This window comes from Parasteatoda tepidariorum, chromosome 5 (genome assembly GCF_982258835.1).
Source record: "Parasteatoda tepidariorum strain Cologne lab strain chromosome 5, Ptep-v5.0, whole genome shotgun sequence".
NCBI lineage: Eukaryota > Metazoa > Arthropoda > Arachnida > Araneae > Theridiidae > Parasteatoda > Parasteatoda tepidariorum.
The window spans coordinates 101,201,863-101,219,323 of NC_141759.1; the positions used below are offsets into that span (position 1 = coordinate 101,201,863).

Here is a 17,461-nt window from a genome sequence, read left to right on the forward strand (position 1 = left end):
GCTGACTTTACCCAACATTCAATCGTTGGACCAGATTCTGCAAGCCACCCAATCTCTTGAATTAAAAAAAGGAACTTTTTCTCCAACTTTTAATGAAAAAAAATAATGAAAGAAAATCTATAAATTGTCATTTTTAATATTAAATGCTTAAATAACTCTAAATAAATTGAATTAAATAATTTAGAAAAAAAACATTTTGTGCTTTTTCCCTATAAATAATAATATATGTGTAGTTATGTTTCACTGAAACTTTAACTGTACGTGTACGGTTTCGTTGGCAACTCATCTCTAAGCATGGTATCTATTTGAAATTAATTTGAAAATAAATAAAACAATGGAAACCAAAGAGGAAGAGACGACAGAGCAGACGCCTAAATTTCATTTTGTGCCCCCGGTAATTCAAGATAATCCAAATGGTTGGGGACCATGCTCTTTACCGGATCAATTCAAGGACATGCCTTATCAACAATTTTCAAAAAATGATCGTCTGGGAAAGGTAGTGTTAAAAGATATTTCTCTTCAACTATATATCATTTTCTGAACAAGTGTGCTTTTATTCACTCTAATAATATTTGTTTTGTTCTATAACTATTTTTTAAACACACTCCAATATCGTACGAATGCAGTGTTCTGCATAGTAGGAATGTAACGAGCAGTGATTTTGCCGAATACCGAATACTCGGCGGCAGGGTAGAAATATTATTCTTTTTATGACTCAATAATATATATTTTTTTATATATATAGAATTAAATTTAGACATTTGTGAAAATTTATCAAAACTTAGCTATATTATTGAATTGGGGTATAATGATAGTTATCCATTTTAAACAGCTCAGATAAATAAAAAAACTAACATCTTTATGTGTGTATATATATTAATTAGTAATGGAGATATTTCCGTATCGTGATCTGTGGCAGAATAATCGCCAAGTCTTGGCAGCTGAGGGCAAGAAACTAAAAAAAACATCACAGAAATGGACGAACTCGAAAGGTATCCGTATCATAATCTGTCTCTCCAACTGCAATCGCCAAGGTACCAACTAGATTTAAAGCTTGCAAATTTTTAAAAAAACAAACATTTGATGTTTGCCCTAGGGGTGACTATGAGTTATACCATTCGAGTTGGTCCCTTTCTGTGATGTTTTTTTTTTTTTTTTTTAGTTTCTCGCAGGGTGTTGCCCTGTCTTGGCAAATATTCTGCCACTTATCACGATGCAGAAATCTCCTCTAACTTGTAGCCACCTCCAGGCAAATGTATTTATTTTTTTTAATAAATTTGCACATATAAAATCTATTTGGCACTTGGGGGATTGTGGTTGGTGCGACCAATCTCAATACTGAAATATCCCCACAATTCCTGTTTTAGTATTCAGGGGTCTGTCTAGACATTTTGTGAAAGGTCTGTTTTTCGTGAAATTGTGAAAAAATTACTCACATTCTTTCAAACAGGGTCCGCTGTTATGAATTAGTGCAAATAGGGTCCGTTATTGCAACAAAAAAAAAAACTTTTGCAATTGTAAAGATATAAAAGATTATGCTCAACACTGTAAAATTATAATTAAAAAAATTAAATTTTAAAAAATAAACAACAATTGCTGCTTCTAAATTAGAGATGCAACATACAAATATCTGGTATTTAGCCTATACTGCTGAAAGCAGAATATTCATTTCGGACGAATAATGGAAGAATCGTCTACTGAAGACAAAACTTAATTCGTTTACATCCATCTTTCTTGTTTTCTGCCCTGGAAAGGGGTTATTCGATTAACAAAATAATAATGAAGATAAACAAATTTGTGAAGGGTCCGATTAAAAGAAAAATCATTTTGTGAAGGGTCCGTTTTTAAGTTAAAATATTTTGTGAAGGGTCCGTTTTTATGAAAAGATATTTTGTGAAGGGTCCGTTAACGGACCCAAATTTCTTCTAAACAGACCCCTGGTATTTAAAACATTTCAGCGCCCAAAATAACAACAATAAATGTTAACTCAAAATATTCAATTTACACCATAATCTACACTTAGGAACTCATTCTATCTGATTTATCAATTTTACCTAAGTAAACTATTTTATATATTTTCAATGCTAGTGAATTTTTATTTAACTGAAATTTTCTATTTATTTCATTAAATAATGAGGAAGTATTTGGTTCTCAGAAAAAGAATCATGTTGTTGCTATCTTGATTGTTAATAATATAATGCAGTCTTATAATGGATAATAAAAGAAGACAAATTAATTTACATTTTCAGTCATAATTCTGTGGGTTATCAATTCAAATAACTTTCATCAATGTGTTTGGACTATTTCCATCACGTTACCTGTCTTAACTAATTAAAATTGCCAAGGTAGACATTTACCCAGGGATAGCTATGAGTTGATATTATAGTGGTGATATTCCAGATGATAGTGCCTTGTGATTTTTTTTTTTAACTTTTTCGTGTGCCACAATGATGAAGAAACTAAGACTGAGCGCACTTGCTTTCCTCAGTGAAATAGATATATCCCACAAAAACAAGTTGAAAGAAATGACCATGTAAAAGGGGGGCGTCTTCAAACGATTTGTAGCAAAAGTGCTTAAAGTTGTTAATTTTTGATTTACATTTTGTAAAGCCCATCGAGGTCCTTTTTCTTTTTTGGATTTGTAAAAGGTGGTAATATCTTTTGAAAACAGATTTTTTTTTCTCTGCCTTGTCTATTGTTGTTTTAAATTACAAAAATGAATGCTTTTCTAAATTTTCTCTGCAATATTTATCAGAAACTAGTTATTTTATTTTCATTAAGTAAAGTTTTTTGAAAATATGATTTTTTGTTTTTGGAAAGTGATTAAAAGTATTTTTTTGAGTGCTAAGAAAGTACTTAAAAGTGCTTATATTTTTGTTGAAAAATCTGACTATGCACCCTGAAAAGCCCTATCACTGTTATCCTGATGACAAATAGAATCTAACCCATGATCAGTCTACCACTGAGGATACTTTACTTCAGCACTGTGGCCGGTATGGTCAATTCGTATTTATAATTGATGATGAATGGTCAATTCGTATCGAGCATTCATAGCTGGAAATTGAATCAGGTTCATCTGATTGGAAAGCGAATGCTCTATCCCCCGAATCACCACGGTTACGAATTCTATAGGTTGCTGTGGGTACTACTAAGATGCATAATTATTACTATTTTTATATCAAAACAAGATCATTGTATTAATGCTAACTAATATAAATTTTAACTGATTACAGGTTGCCGATTGGACTGGAAGCACCTATCAAGATCGTAGATATGCTAGTGAGTATCTTAAGTTTTTGCAATTTAGTTTGATCAATAAGTCTTATATATTATTGTTTGTTTAAAAAATTTCTATGTAAAAATAATCAAGCTTTCTACTGTATACTTAAGTAATGAACTATGCCTTATTTTATGAAGTTGTTTTTTAGCAGACATTAAAAGTTAAGAGATCAATCTTATTTGTTCTTTATTTTTATATTTCTGTTTGACTGCATTGATTAGCTCAAAATTTCTGGTAACAATTTAAAATTTGTTTTAGATAAGTATCAATCTCAGTTTGGAGCTGGCAGTCAGTATGCTTATTTCCATGAAGAAGATGAAACTACTTTCCAATTAGTAGATACAACTAGGGTTCATAAACCCATGCATCATAGAGGACGTTTCCGTATGAATCAAGTAATGTTTTTAAAATACCATATATAATTATGTGTAAGATGTACTTCAATTTTGTATATGGTTTTTTATGTGATTAATTTTTGTCAAGAAATAATTCTATCATGTAACCAAAACAAAAATTATCGATTCAGTTTTATGCAAATTAAAGTAATACTCACCAATTATTAACCAAAATTTCAAACTAAAAAGTGCTTAAAGCTGCTTATTTTTGATTTTCGTTTTTTAAAAGCCCTTAAAGGTGCTTTTTTCATTAGATGTTTTTTAAAAAGTGCTTGATTTTCCCTTATTGAAAATCAGATTTTTTTTCTTTACCATGTTGATTTTAACCACATATTGTGCAAAAGTGTGCTTTTTACATTGTTCTACTCCATGCTTTTGCAATCCATTTCAGCCTGCCGTGGGGCCTTAGCGTAGGAAAGCACCAATCATTTTACGTGTCTGATAAAATACTTACGGGTCCGCATGTACATATACTGAGCTGTGTTCAGTGAGTTTTTACCACTCTCATGTGCAAATCTGCTGCATTGTGCAAGATTTTCTCAATTTCAGTCTTCATTTTCCACCCTCTGAAATTGAACCGAAAAATCTATCAATCTTTTTATGGTGGCGGCTAATATAATCAAGAAAAGAGTTCTTTTCAGAAACTAGTTGTTTTATCGTGTAAAGCCTTTGAACATTATTTTGCAATTTTTTTTTTAATGTATATGTTGCTTAAAAATATTTTTTGAGTGCTTAAAAGTTCCTTATTTTTTGTTAAGATTTGGCTACGCACCCTTCATTTGATTTATGTCAGCTAACCTTGAATGCTGATATTGTGGTATTTCATTTCAGCTACAAAATAGATAATTAGTTTTGTAACCTTACCTAATTTAATGGGTTAATGTCGACAAAAATCTCCTTGAATCTCTCTAATAATATTTATAAAATGATGCACATACGTTTATAATTTTATTAATTATTTCTTTTATTTTTCTAGCAAAGGAACATGCGTAATCGAGAAAGAATGAAGCAGGCACAGCAAGCCCAAATGCAAATATTGTCTAAAATGGCCAAAGGACGAGAACGGTAACTTTATTCTTTATCATCTTCATTAAATTTTTCTTTACAAAATTCCTGATTTTTTTAAGGAAAAAATCAGATTTTTATTTATATAAGATTTTTTTTCTTCATATTTACAAATCAACACTGTTATACTTTATTAATAATGCTTAATATTTTTAAAAATCGTATGGTTTAGGGATTGGCTGTCCAATAACTGTTATGAAAACCACAAGGGTGTCTAATAAAAATTAACTATCCCTTATTTATTTATTTAAAAAAATCGAGTGATTCAAATCATATCAACCTTGCTAAAATGAGTTTTATTTTTTAGTGATCGTATTCAGCAAGTTAGAAAATGGCAGAAGCAGATGCGTCATAAGTTTGACAACAAAGGTCAAGCTCCTGTTAAGAATCGTGATGCTTCTGTAACTGTCCGTCCAGAGTGGCAGGTCATTGAAGAAATGGACTTTCCTAGGCTTGGAAAATTATCTTTACCTTCAGTCGGAGAAGGGAAAGATGTGTAAGTTTTATTTACAGTGCTCTAGGATATTTCTTATGTTGTTTTCTAATTCATTAATTGTTCGCTATTTGAGTTACTATTACTCTTTCTTAAATAGTTTGAATTTTTACTTTTATTCTGAGTTCCTCATACTTAATTTTTTTTTAAACAATTAATCTTTCACGTCTGCCAAGTCTTTTTTAATGGAGACTCCTGTATTTTACGACTATCTCCCATTTACCCAAATATTCTCAAATTTCTCCATTTGCAAAGAAATTTTTTTAAAAAGTTAGGGGATAAAATATCTGCTGATGGCAAAAATATATCGCTTATTCGTCACCAGATGGCGCTATTGCCAGTACTGCAGTAGTTTAAATGGTACTAGCAGCATATAGTAATATAAGTAGAGTCGTGGTGGATCAGGAGATAGAGCGTTCACCTTCCACTGAGATGAACCAGATTCGGATCCGGCTTGCACCGACCACAGTGCTAATGTAAATATCTCTAGTGGTAGACGGTTAGAGTCTACCATTAGAGATATCTATGGGTTAGAGTCACCTTGCCGTCTGGCTTACCGTGGGAGGTTTTCGTGATTTTTTTCTCCTTGTAACTCAAATGTAGGTTAGTTCTATCAAAAAATTCTTCACAGAGGCAAATTTCTCCTAATACTGGTACCAGGATTTTCCTTTTCTTCTGGATCAGGTTCAAAATTACAAGGCTACAAGTAAAAATAACAATCCAGTTCTCTTGTCTTATTAATAAAGATTAAGCATTAAAAGGGAAAATAACTTTTTAAATAAAATTGTTTAAAATATTGACATTTTTCTTGTTCTCCTGTATTTTGTGAAAAATAAAAGAAAAAACAAGGTGACTTGTAAAATTTTATAAACCTGATTTGAGGGGCAGCCCTGTACAGTCCGAGTTGTCTTAAGTTTTGTGTCATAAAATTAAAAATTTTGTTTGTGTTGTAATACATTCTTCTGAACTTTCCAGACATACTTGTGGAGCTGTCGAGTATTATGACAAGTCCTATGATAGAGTTACATGTAAGCTAGAGAAACAGCTACAAAGAATAAATAGAATTTTCCATAAGGTTACAACTACTGATGACCCCATCATTCGAAAGGTATTTCTTTTTTTATTTTATTCTTGCTTTCATTCTACGTGGCCAACCAATAGTGGTAATTTAATCATAACTGCCTACTCTGTTGGATTTTGCCAGTTTCTACTGGTTTAAAAAAAGTTCTCCTGGTTTTTGCATGTTTTAGAAAATTCCCTTAAACTTGAGTAAGTTTTCTAAAAAAAAAAATGAAAAAAAGAATCTCCATTTATGTAGAACTTTTGCACAGATTATTGCTTACTTGAATATTTAAACAAGTACATATTACTAATACATAATGAAGCTAATCTCATTTATAAAAATCAGTTTTGTTCTAAAATGCTCAGTTTTTTTTACTCAGATTTCCTTTTTTAAATTTAAAAAATGATCTTTTAGCTATCTTAGAAGAATTAAAGGCCTATTACTATTCAAAATTTTGAGTAAACATAAAGTATAACATTTCAAGTTCATTTCAATCATAACCGGAAAATAGTGCTGTTTTTCTATTTTGATGACTGTAAAAATCCCTAAAATTCCCTATGTGTAAAATATTTAGTTCCCCGTGCAACAATTATGAAATTTTATCTTAAGTTATTTCTTATTAGGTTATTTATACCACATTACTATGAGATTGATTTTAATGTGCGATCAATTAATACTTTTCACGTGAAGAAAATGATTTTATTGATTTAATTATATCAGAAAATGTTATGTGTTTTTAGTAGCTTTGAATATTGATCATTTCCATGTAACTAAGACCCTATTAATATTTAAATATGTTCAGAAAAATATAAAAACTAAAAACTCTCTAGAGTTAAATCCCCTCTTCTCTGTATAGCCATCAGAATGAAATGTTTCCATTTCAGCCTCTGGCACTCCACTATAAATAAAATTCTATTTTTCGCCCTGGCCCTTTACCACTGGCTGTGCTACAAAGTCATAATGTTAATGCTTTTCAATGCTACTCATAGATAAAATCCTACTATTTCATTTTCCTAATATTTGAATAGTTAAAGAAAAATTTTATTTTCTAAAATGCATTGTTAATTTCATTTTAGATGATATGTATTTTCTGCAATATATTGTATATATATATCTGCTGTATATATTGTTTGTAATATCATTGTTTTTTTAAATAACTTTGTTTTGTTTTACAGCTAACTAAATCAGAAGGTAATGTGTTTGCCACTGATGCTATTATCGCGACACTTATGTGTACTACACGCTCTATTTACTCTTGGGATGTAGTAGTTCAGGTAAATATTTTATCCTGATATTTTACTTTATATTAAAGTTGCCAAAATTTTTCCTTTTGTGTTAAAAAAATATATATTTCTTTTATTTCAGAGAGTTGGAAATAAGTTGTTTTTTGATAAACGAGATGACTCTGAATTTGGTAAGTTTATACTTTCATATCTCAACTTGTGCTTTTATGTAAATTATGCTTTTTGCAATTCTTTCATGCTTTTTATACAATTCCTGCTCCTTATATGGTATTTATGTAATTCATGCTTATCTAAATTATGTAAGTTGGATTTATGCTCGATATTTATTAACTTAAAAATGAAGAGCCGTATTTGGAAAATATTATTTGCTAGTAGAATGTCTTACTGTAAATTAGTTTCATACTTTCCATGCATTTATTTTAAAGGAATGGCTTTAAAAGAGTCTGTCACCTCTAAATGTTCATGTAAATTAATGAATCCTTGAATACTCTTACTTCATACACTGTTTCTCTAATAGAGCCTGAAAACCTGTTTGTTATTAATTGTAACATACAAGTCTCCCAGAGAATAAATGTACATAGTAACTAAAGATATTTACTTACTAGTGTTTTAAATTAACTTATTATTGCAGATTTACTTACTGTCAATGAAACTGCTGCTGAGCCACCTCATGAAGAAGGAAATAGTATTAATTCACCAAGAAATTTAGCTTTGGAAGCTACCTTTATTAATCACAACTTTTCACAGCAAGTTTTGAAAATGGTAATAATCTGATTTTTACAAAATCTTTAGTTATTTTGTGTATTTTAGTAAATTAATATTCAATTTCTTCATAATATTCAATTAGCTTCAACCGCTGATATTTGATGAGGGATTTTCCTCGTTTGTGCGACGCATGTTGGATTTGCACATATGTACTTTATAGTTCTCTCTTCTTTTTGGTCGTTCCTACTGTGTATCGAACATTTTTTTTTTTTTTTTTTAAAGTTTAAGTTGGGTATGACTGAAATAAATGTGCTGTAGCTTTTTATGCTTGTTTAATATTTTTAATAACCTATATAAATTTAATAATGGTCTATAATTTATTTTTACATTTGCGCAACGTTTTAGACAAAAATTTTCAAATTATATATCTTTGCCTGGTAGGCACTTGTTTTCTGTACTTTTCCTTTCGAAGTTTTAAAGTTTTTTTAAAAATATTTTTCACATTTTTTGATGAGCAACTTCAGCTAAGAGTGAAGTTGCAATGATTAAGGTTGTATCAAATTTTTACTTTTAATTACAAACTTTTTCAAACCTTAAAATTTTAAGCATAAAATTAACAGAGCTAAAACTAAGTTTACATTTTCTTTAAAATATTTGAAATAATGTATCATATATTTAAGTAAAACTTATAATTAATGAAATGGATCAATCTGAGTTTATTACCTATTAAAATCAACATTTATCTATGAATTAAATATTGTGAAATTATTATTAATTTATAATGAAAATAAATCTATGTAAATTAATTAAAGTATTTATTTTTTATTGTTTTAGGGAGAAGAGAAGTATTCTTTTGAAAATGTTAACCCATTTATTCAGACCGATGAAGAGGGTGAAGTTGCATCTGTTGCATACAGGTTATTTAATTCACTTCTTAATGTTTGCATAAATTTATTATTTATAATTATTTTATTTGTAAGTATGCATTAGAACCCTTATCACCTTACACATTCTTGATAGTCAACTGACTTAAACCATATAAAAAAAAACTCAATATCATTTTAAGCCAAAAAAAAAAAAAAATATTAAGTTTCACCTTTTCCAATGTTGCCACTCCACAGGGAAAAACCTGGAGAATACAGGGTATTTACAAATCACCTAAAGTAAAAGGGGAAATGCTGGGTGGAATTTTTAGTTTTTTTTTTTAAGAAATTGGGAGAAATACAGGAATTTTTTTAAATGGTGACCACTCAGAGTGCAATTTATGATATGTAAAGATGAGATTTTAAAACTATACTAAACTATTTCATTTACTATGGCAATAAGTTCAACTGTTTTTTTTTCTACCAAATCGAAATAGTTTTTGTTTTGCACTCAAAAATAGTACAGTTAGATCATTATAGCTCACACAAGAGCACAGTGATTGTGTGTTTCCTATTAATATATTTTGCATAATATGTATAGGTAGTTGTTTTTTTCCAGGTTAGTGTGGCAATCCTGCAGGTTTTCAGAATTTCTGTTTAATAACAGCACAATACTCAGATTTTAATTGAAATGTCATAAAAATATGGTATTTTTCACCACAAATGCCTGAATTGTTTGACACTTTATTTAATTTTTTAAATTACACAATCTGTTTTTCTGCAGTGAATTGTGTTAAGTTCATAAATTGTGGTATAATCACACACTATATATATAACCATTTTGTGATAAAGCCACAGAAAAGCTTATAAGTATTTAATTTCATAGTACCTCTTGGTTGACACATTACAATTAGAACTTGCAATACTTTATGGCGATTATCACATAAATAATTGTTTTATTTATAGTTTAAAAAAGAAAAAAATGGTATTCCCAAATATTTAACAACTTCAATATTTGGCTTATGCTTTGTCCCATTAGTTATGAATAATTTAGCTTCTATTGTAACACATTCATTTTAAAATATTTTGCTTTAATGCCCCTATTCGATGCTGTTATAGAAATAAAAAAAGAAAATAATTTATTGGCGGCGCTTAGTTAATTAATTTGTACTTCGTTTATTTATTTATTTTTTCATCTTTGAACCTTTACGCTTAAAAAAAGACATTTGCGTAATTGTTAATCTAACAATTAAACAATTGTCAAACAAAGGAAAAGCTGAAAGGGTTTGTTGGGCCCTTCCAAATTGTTTTTGTGTAGATCAATTATAATATAATAAAAGCATAATATTCTATTTTATTCAATTTGGTTTACTGAAATATTTAATCAAATAGGACGTCGTTGTCTTCCGATTCATTAACAAAAGCTTTTCAATTATATGTATACATTTGTTTCTTAAATAAATGAGTTTTCTTTTCTTTCATAATATTAATTATAGATTTGTTAGATTATTAATTATAGATTAGTTTTATTTTTGTGAAACTCTGGTACCTTAAGTATAGAAAAGGGTACCTTATTGCCAAAACTACTAGGGATATCTATCAAAGCGGCCACTTTTTTTTTTTTTTTTTTTTTTTTTTTGCAGTCGTAGATTGGTAACCATGCACAGTATGTTTAAAATCCTTTTGCATTACAGGTATCGTACTTGGGATCTGGGAGATGGTGTGGAGTTGATTGTACGTTGTGAACATGATGCTGTTATGTTAGGTCCTAACTCCGAAACACAATTTATTAATATTAAAGCTTTAAATGAATGGGACCCTAGAGTAAGTATTTATAAAATTAGGTTATGATTGTATAAATGCATAAACTTATTTATTCCTTTATGAAACTCGGTAAAATGTAGATTGATACTGTTTTATATTTAAAGTAAATCTTCTAAATACTTGTTTCCGAAAAAACATTTTTGATTCTATTAAATAATAGGCGATGAAAATAAATCTGATTCTAAATAGTTTTATTTGGGTAACGAACATTCTGTAGTGTTAATTATTGAGTTTTTCAACATTATAATTGAGTTTTCACACAATGCAAATGCAACTTCTTTTTTTTTTTTTTTTTTTTTTTAGCTTTTTTTTTTTTTTTTTTTTTTTAGCTTTTTTTTATTTATTTATTTTTAAGAAATAGCTTGAATATTCTTGTCTGGGCAAAATGGAAAAGCAGCAAAATGTACTTTTATTTAATGATTCCAACAAAAAAAAATATCCTGCTGGCAACTTTATTAGATATTTCCAGTTTCACCTGGACTCTTAATCAGGGTGTGTAGTTTTTTAAAAAGTGCTTTTGATTCACTTTTTTTAAAAGCCCTTAAAGGTGCTTTTTTTATTCTGGGTTTGTAAAAAGTGCTTTATTTTCCATCTTTTGAAAAGATTTTTTCTTTGCTGTGTCTGTTGTCGTTTGATTCGTCAGATTGTCCAGGATTTATATCGCATTGCTACAATAAATGCCGTTCAAAATGGTAGAACTTCCCAGACCACATTGTTGTTGATACTTTATAGGAACTATTGTTGAACCTTTTAAGCTATGTCAAGTTATACCTGGGATATATTTTCAGGAATGGTCTATGCTCCATTCCTTAAATATATACAGTAGGGAACCGACTATCCGGGACCATCACTATTCCGTATAACTGATTTTTCCGGTTTTCTGAATAGCTACAAAAAGCCGTTTTTTTATTGTTAAACCCAACTAAAAAAAGATAAAATATTTGGAAATTATCTTCAAGAGAAGAACAAACAATGAGGTAATACACTAATGATTATTTTCAAAATGATGTTAGGGTAAACATCTTTCAAAAAGGAAAGAAAAATCCTAAAATCTTATGAGGAAAAAACACTTTTTTAAAAAAAATGGCGTGGAAATTTATTGAATTTCGTTCCGGTTTTCTGATTTCCGGATAACGGGTTCTGTATTGTATATATTTATAAAATTCATTCAGATTAATTTATTTTTGAATCATTTTCATTACATGCTCGTAGTTATTAAAATCTTAAACTGATTATTTATTGCTCATAATTTCTTCTGAGTAGCATTTTTTTTCTTTTCTTTTCTGTGGAAGTGATTTTGGTATCTGTTAGTTCCTTGGGATAACCTTCCTTTTTTCTCGAAATTTTATTTCAAACAAATAAAATTTCACCTGCGTGCTTTAATATAAAAGTTATATAATATGTGAAAGAATGAATTTTAATCCTGTGTAATTTTTTTCAAAAGAGAATCTTTCTTTTTATTTTAGACTTCTGGTGGTATAGATTGGAGGCAGAAATTAGACACTCAAAGAGGTGCAGTTCTGGCCAACGAGCTGAAGAACAATTCTTGCAAACTAGCAAAATGGACTGTGCAGGCATTGTTAGCTGGCTCTGATCAAATTAAATTTGGGTATGATATAGCTTCTCTTTTTTTTTCTTTTTTTTTTTTAACATGAGAAATGTTACAAAATCTCATTCTCTATTTACTTTTCCAGCTATGTCTCACGTGTTCATGTGCGTGACTCCGCTAAGCATGCCATTCTAGGAACTCAGCAGTTTAAGCCTAAAGAGTTTGCAGATCAAATTAATTTGAATATGGACAATGCTTGGGGTATTCTCCGTTGTATCATAGACACCTGCATGAAGTTGAAGGAAGGAAAATATCTCATTATGAAGGATCCTAATAAAGTATGTGTGAACGTTTTATTAAAACAGTTGGCTCACTTCTGATTTGCATTTAAAAAAAAATATGAACATTTAAAAATATATTGATTAAAGAATAATTAGTGGATAAAAATGGGTGTTGGTTAATGATTATAATAAATTGATTTTGACATTTATTCAAAAATCATAGCTGCCAACTCCAGATTTTCCAGTAGACTACTGGATTTTGCCAGTTTCTACTGCTTTAATTAAAATTCTCCCAGATTTTGTGCATTTTAGAAAATTCTCCAAGATTCAGTAATAGTCCCTATTGTGATAGTTTTTATGTACTGATTACTGCTTGCTTTCTTGAATCTGTAAATAAGTATTACTAATACATAATGAAGCAAACCTCATTTATAGAAATAAGTTGAAAACTTTTTTTGTTCTGAACTGTCAATTTATTTTTATTCAGAACTCTCTTCTTAGATTAATTAAAAAAATCTTTAAACTATCTTTGAGGAATTATATGCCTAATTATATTTGAAATTATCTGTAAACATTTCAAGTATGCTTAATGTCGAATCATAACTGGAAATTATTGCAGATTTTCTATTTTGATGACTATGAAATCTCTAAAATTCCCTATGTGTAAAATATGTAGTAAGTCTTGCAATTATCATGAAGTTTATTTTATTTCGTAGAATCTAGTGGATTTTTTCTTATCCATGTTGGCAGTTAGGAAAAATCCTTATTAACAATTACATGAATTTTGATCTAATATCTAATATGAATTTAAAAAGTTGCCCATTACAAGCAAATGTTGCAAAGTTTGTTTTCTTTTCCTTCAGGATCTTGTGACCTTGAGATAATCTACAAATAGTATTAATTCTCTCTTTTTTTCCTTTTTTTAAAAATATAATCTCATTAGATTTATTTAATATTGTTTGTGTCGGATAGGCCGATTTGTGCTTTCATGTCTTTATGTTTTATTATACTTAATTTAGAAAAATGCTTTTAAAATCTAGATTTTTATGTACTACATTGTACTTGGGATTTTTAAAACCCTAAACTGTTTTATCTTATTGTTATATTATTACTTATGTTATATTATATATATTAAACACTAAATTGTTTTTAATTTTTAAAAACAGAGTTTGCCTCAGAACAGGGAAAAAATCTGGATTAGAATTAATTGAAATATTAAAAAAAGGACAGGGAAAATGAATAACAGTATTAGTTACATAAAAGTACTTTTTTTTTTAAACATTATTCTAATAGCAAATAAGTGTGCTTTTTTCTAAGTGGTTGTGGATTTCTGAAAGTGTGTAGATTAATATTATTGATGTTTTTATTTTTGGTTTAGGAAATACGTTTGTACACCTTACATTTACTTGTAACGTGCCTGGCTGAATATAATAAAACCTTATATTATTAGTATAAGTTTTTTTCTTTCCTTTACAGCCTGTTATTCGCCTTTACGACATTCCCGATAATACTTTTGATACTGAAGATGATGATGAGGACGATGACGAAGCAGATGATGAATTAAATGGTATTCTTTTATTTATTTTATTTTTTGATGTATTAAGTATTCACTTTTAGCTTTGAAGTAAATGTGATTTGAATAAATGTCCCATTTTTCAGTTGGAAGATTTTAAAGTTTTATAAAACTTCCAATGCTTGATAGTGCAAAAAAAAAAAAAAAAAAAATGGAATGACGTAAATTATTAATTTAACAGGGTTCGTGGTGTTTTTTAAAGGTGCTTATTTTCGATTTTCATTTTTTAAAAACCCTTAAAGCTGCTTTTTTCAATAGGTGTTTTTAAAAAGTGCTTAATTTTTCCTTTTTCAAAATGTGATATTTTTCTTTACTATGCTGATTTTCGTCACAAATTATGAAAAAAGACATTGTCCTATTCCAAGTTTTCACAATTAATTCGACCCCAATCTATTTCTGCTTACAGTCTGTCTGTAGTGTATGATAACATCATTTTTTTACATGTTTAATGAAATACTTTCGCGTCCGCGCTTGCGTATACTGAGCTGGATTCAGTGGTAAGGCTTTTTTTTCTCTCATGTGCAACTCTGCTGCATTTTGCAATAGATTCTCAATTTTAGACTTCATTTTCCGCCCTCTGTAATAGAATCAGTAAATCTCTCGAATTTTTGCTGATTACAGGGACCAACTAAACCTTGTCTCCTTTTTTTCTCCCTATTAGCGATAGAAAATTTCCTTTCTCTTGTTAATTTCTTGTTCCACTAGCAAGCAAATAAAACCATCAATTATCAAAAACTTGCCAACCCTGTCTAATTATGATATTTTTTTCAAAGTGCTTAAAAGGTGCTTATAGGATAATCAAAATTACTGTTGTTTTTTTTATCGTTAATTGTATTATAGAGTTATTGTTTAAGATATAAATTTTTTTAAAATTGAAAGTGGCAAAATGACGTCAGCAATTTATGGTGACGAAGTCGGGAACACTTCACCAATAGGATCAACAATATGGCGGTCACACAGGAAATTTCTTATGCTTAATCTAACATGCATGTTTCAGAAAGCTGAAATGCTGGCTTTAATCTGTCTCTGCTAACAGTCTGCTTGTCAGGTCCAACTTGAATTGTGAAGTGCTTTAGAGATCCAGATAGTACCAAATATAGTCCACTGTATGGTGGAACAAGAGACATATCTGCCAAATCTCCTGATTTTTAATGAAGACTACTATATTTTAAGACTATCTCCTGTTTACTCGTATATTCTCAAAACAACATTTTTGGCAATAGAATATCTGCTAATGGTAAAAATACTTCTCTTATTCCTCAACAAATGGTACTATTGCCAGTACTGTAGTATGTTGAGTGTTTATAGTTTAAGTAATTATAAATAATGTTTTAAAAAAAATCTTTAGGTAAAGAATTATATACATATTTTTTACTTTGCTAAATATAAGTGCTTATATTATTTTCAATTTTGAACTTTTTCTTAGTGACTTACATGATGTATCAAAACTGTTCTTGTAGTCTAAATATGTTGCTGGTAAAATCTCCTTAATTTTATTTTTCCAATGTTGGCATGTATGAAAAGATCTCTTTATTTTGTCCTGTCGAAGAGAGATATGAGTACAGTCATTAAATTCTTTATACACAAAATTATTTTTCTTGCATTGTTGTGAGGTTGAAGAAAGTCTCAAAGACTTAACTCTAAGGCAAGAAAATCACTAATAGCTAACTTTTTAAAGCTAGAAAAAAATTCTCCGATCAAGGCTGAAGGTGTGCCATCTCAGCAACATATTATGATAACGGTTCTTTCCCTAAAGCTCTAATGCACAGTAATATTGAAGGCAAAACTAACGTCCACCTTTTCTATTGAATGAGTGCGAATGGGTTCTATCCCATGTGCTACGGGTCCTGGGTTAGATCTTCGGTACCGGCAAGGTTGACTTAGTTTTTTGTTTAAGAAATGTTTATTTTTTTCATTCAAACACTTCCAGAAGTGATAATTCAAATTCGAACTTTGCGTCGCCTAATAATAAAGAATTAGTAATCACTGAAATTTGACTAAACACTTACAAATGATTTTAAAAAAATTTTAAACATTAAATGATAGAGGAAATGCAGCAAACAAATGATCAGCGAGCTATATGAATTTACAATAGAGTCAACGAATTGAGCATGTCAAAAAGGGTTACTTATAATTGATCCTACTTCAAAACGGAATTTTGCTTTTTTTTCCTCCTAATTTCTGTCATAAACTCAATAATTCTAAAATTGCAAACATTTTATGAGTTGAACTCGGGGACCTTTGACAAATTCAAAAGTGAATGAAAATAAAACAAACGATATGAATATAAAATGAGCTGTTGCATTTGAATCTTGTGAAACACTTAAATTAAAAATGCTAAACCAGATTGCAATTTTCAAAAGATTATTAAATCTCCAATTTTTCTCTCAGTAAAAAATTAAAGTAAAATTAATCAATAACCTTATAAAAATACTGTGTTTTATGTAATTTATATTTTATATAGTATAATAATACCTCTAAATTGTAATTTTTGTTGTTGAAAACCTGTTTTAGTTAGATACTGTGTAAAGTTTAGCTTTTTTCCATAATTGCTATATAATAAAACGGGTGTTTTCTCTATTTTTTTCAGAAGGAGCAGAAGATTAGACTTCAATAGACCTGCTGTCAAGCCTTGTCAAAATAGATTCTTTAAATTCAGAATACATTCTCAAAGAACTCTAGACCTGCAGATATTTAATGGCTCATCTATAAGTTTTAAGTTTTAAAATTATTGGGAACTAAAATTGACATATTGAAAAATAGCATCAATCTGTATTAAATTGAATTAAAGAATTTGTTTCTATTACTGGTCATTTGTTTCGATTGCTGTCAAAATAAATTTTTTGATTCATCCACAACCAAAAAAATATAATTGTTTACAGAGCTCTGTCCAGGGTAAATTTACTACCGCCTGATGGTACCTGGGCAAATTCAACTTTAGGAAAAAATATTTTAAAAAAGGGTTCTCGTTGCAATCTATGAAAATGCGAGTAAGCTTAACCGATCGCTTACGCCATATCAAGGCTAACTTTTTTTCGGTGAATTTTTTCAAATGTAACAAAGAGGTTCTCCCTCTATAAACTTTACATGAAGTCAAAATTCGAACATTATCTTAAACATTCTTGC

At 29.2% G+C, this 17,461-nt stretch overlaps 1 protein-coding gene across 1 annotated transcript; it reads left to right on the forward strand.

Annotated features, from left to right (window-relative positions):
- The first annotated feature begins 14 nt into the window (after positions 1–14).
- Positions 15–17,141, forward strand: eIF3d1 (eukaryotic translation initiation factor 3 subunit d1). The gene is made up of 15 exons (XM_087164647.1): positions 15–496; positions 3,234–3,279; positions 3,539–3,675; positions 4,652–4,740; positions 5,048–5,236; positions 6,209–6,341; positions 7,472–7,570; positions 7,662–7,710; positions 8,172–8,302; positions 9,080–9,162; positions 10,803–10,932; positions 12,399–12,541; positions 12,627–12,819; positions 14,239–14,329; positions 16,926–17,141. Exons 1-15 carry the CDS (start codon positions 335–337, stop codon positions 16,940–16,942), a joined length of 1,692 nt encoding a protein of 563 aa, XP_087020773.1. The 5' UTR covers positions 15–334; the 3' UTR covers positions 16,943–17,141.
- Positions 17,142–17,461: the final 320 nt, after the last annotated feature.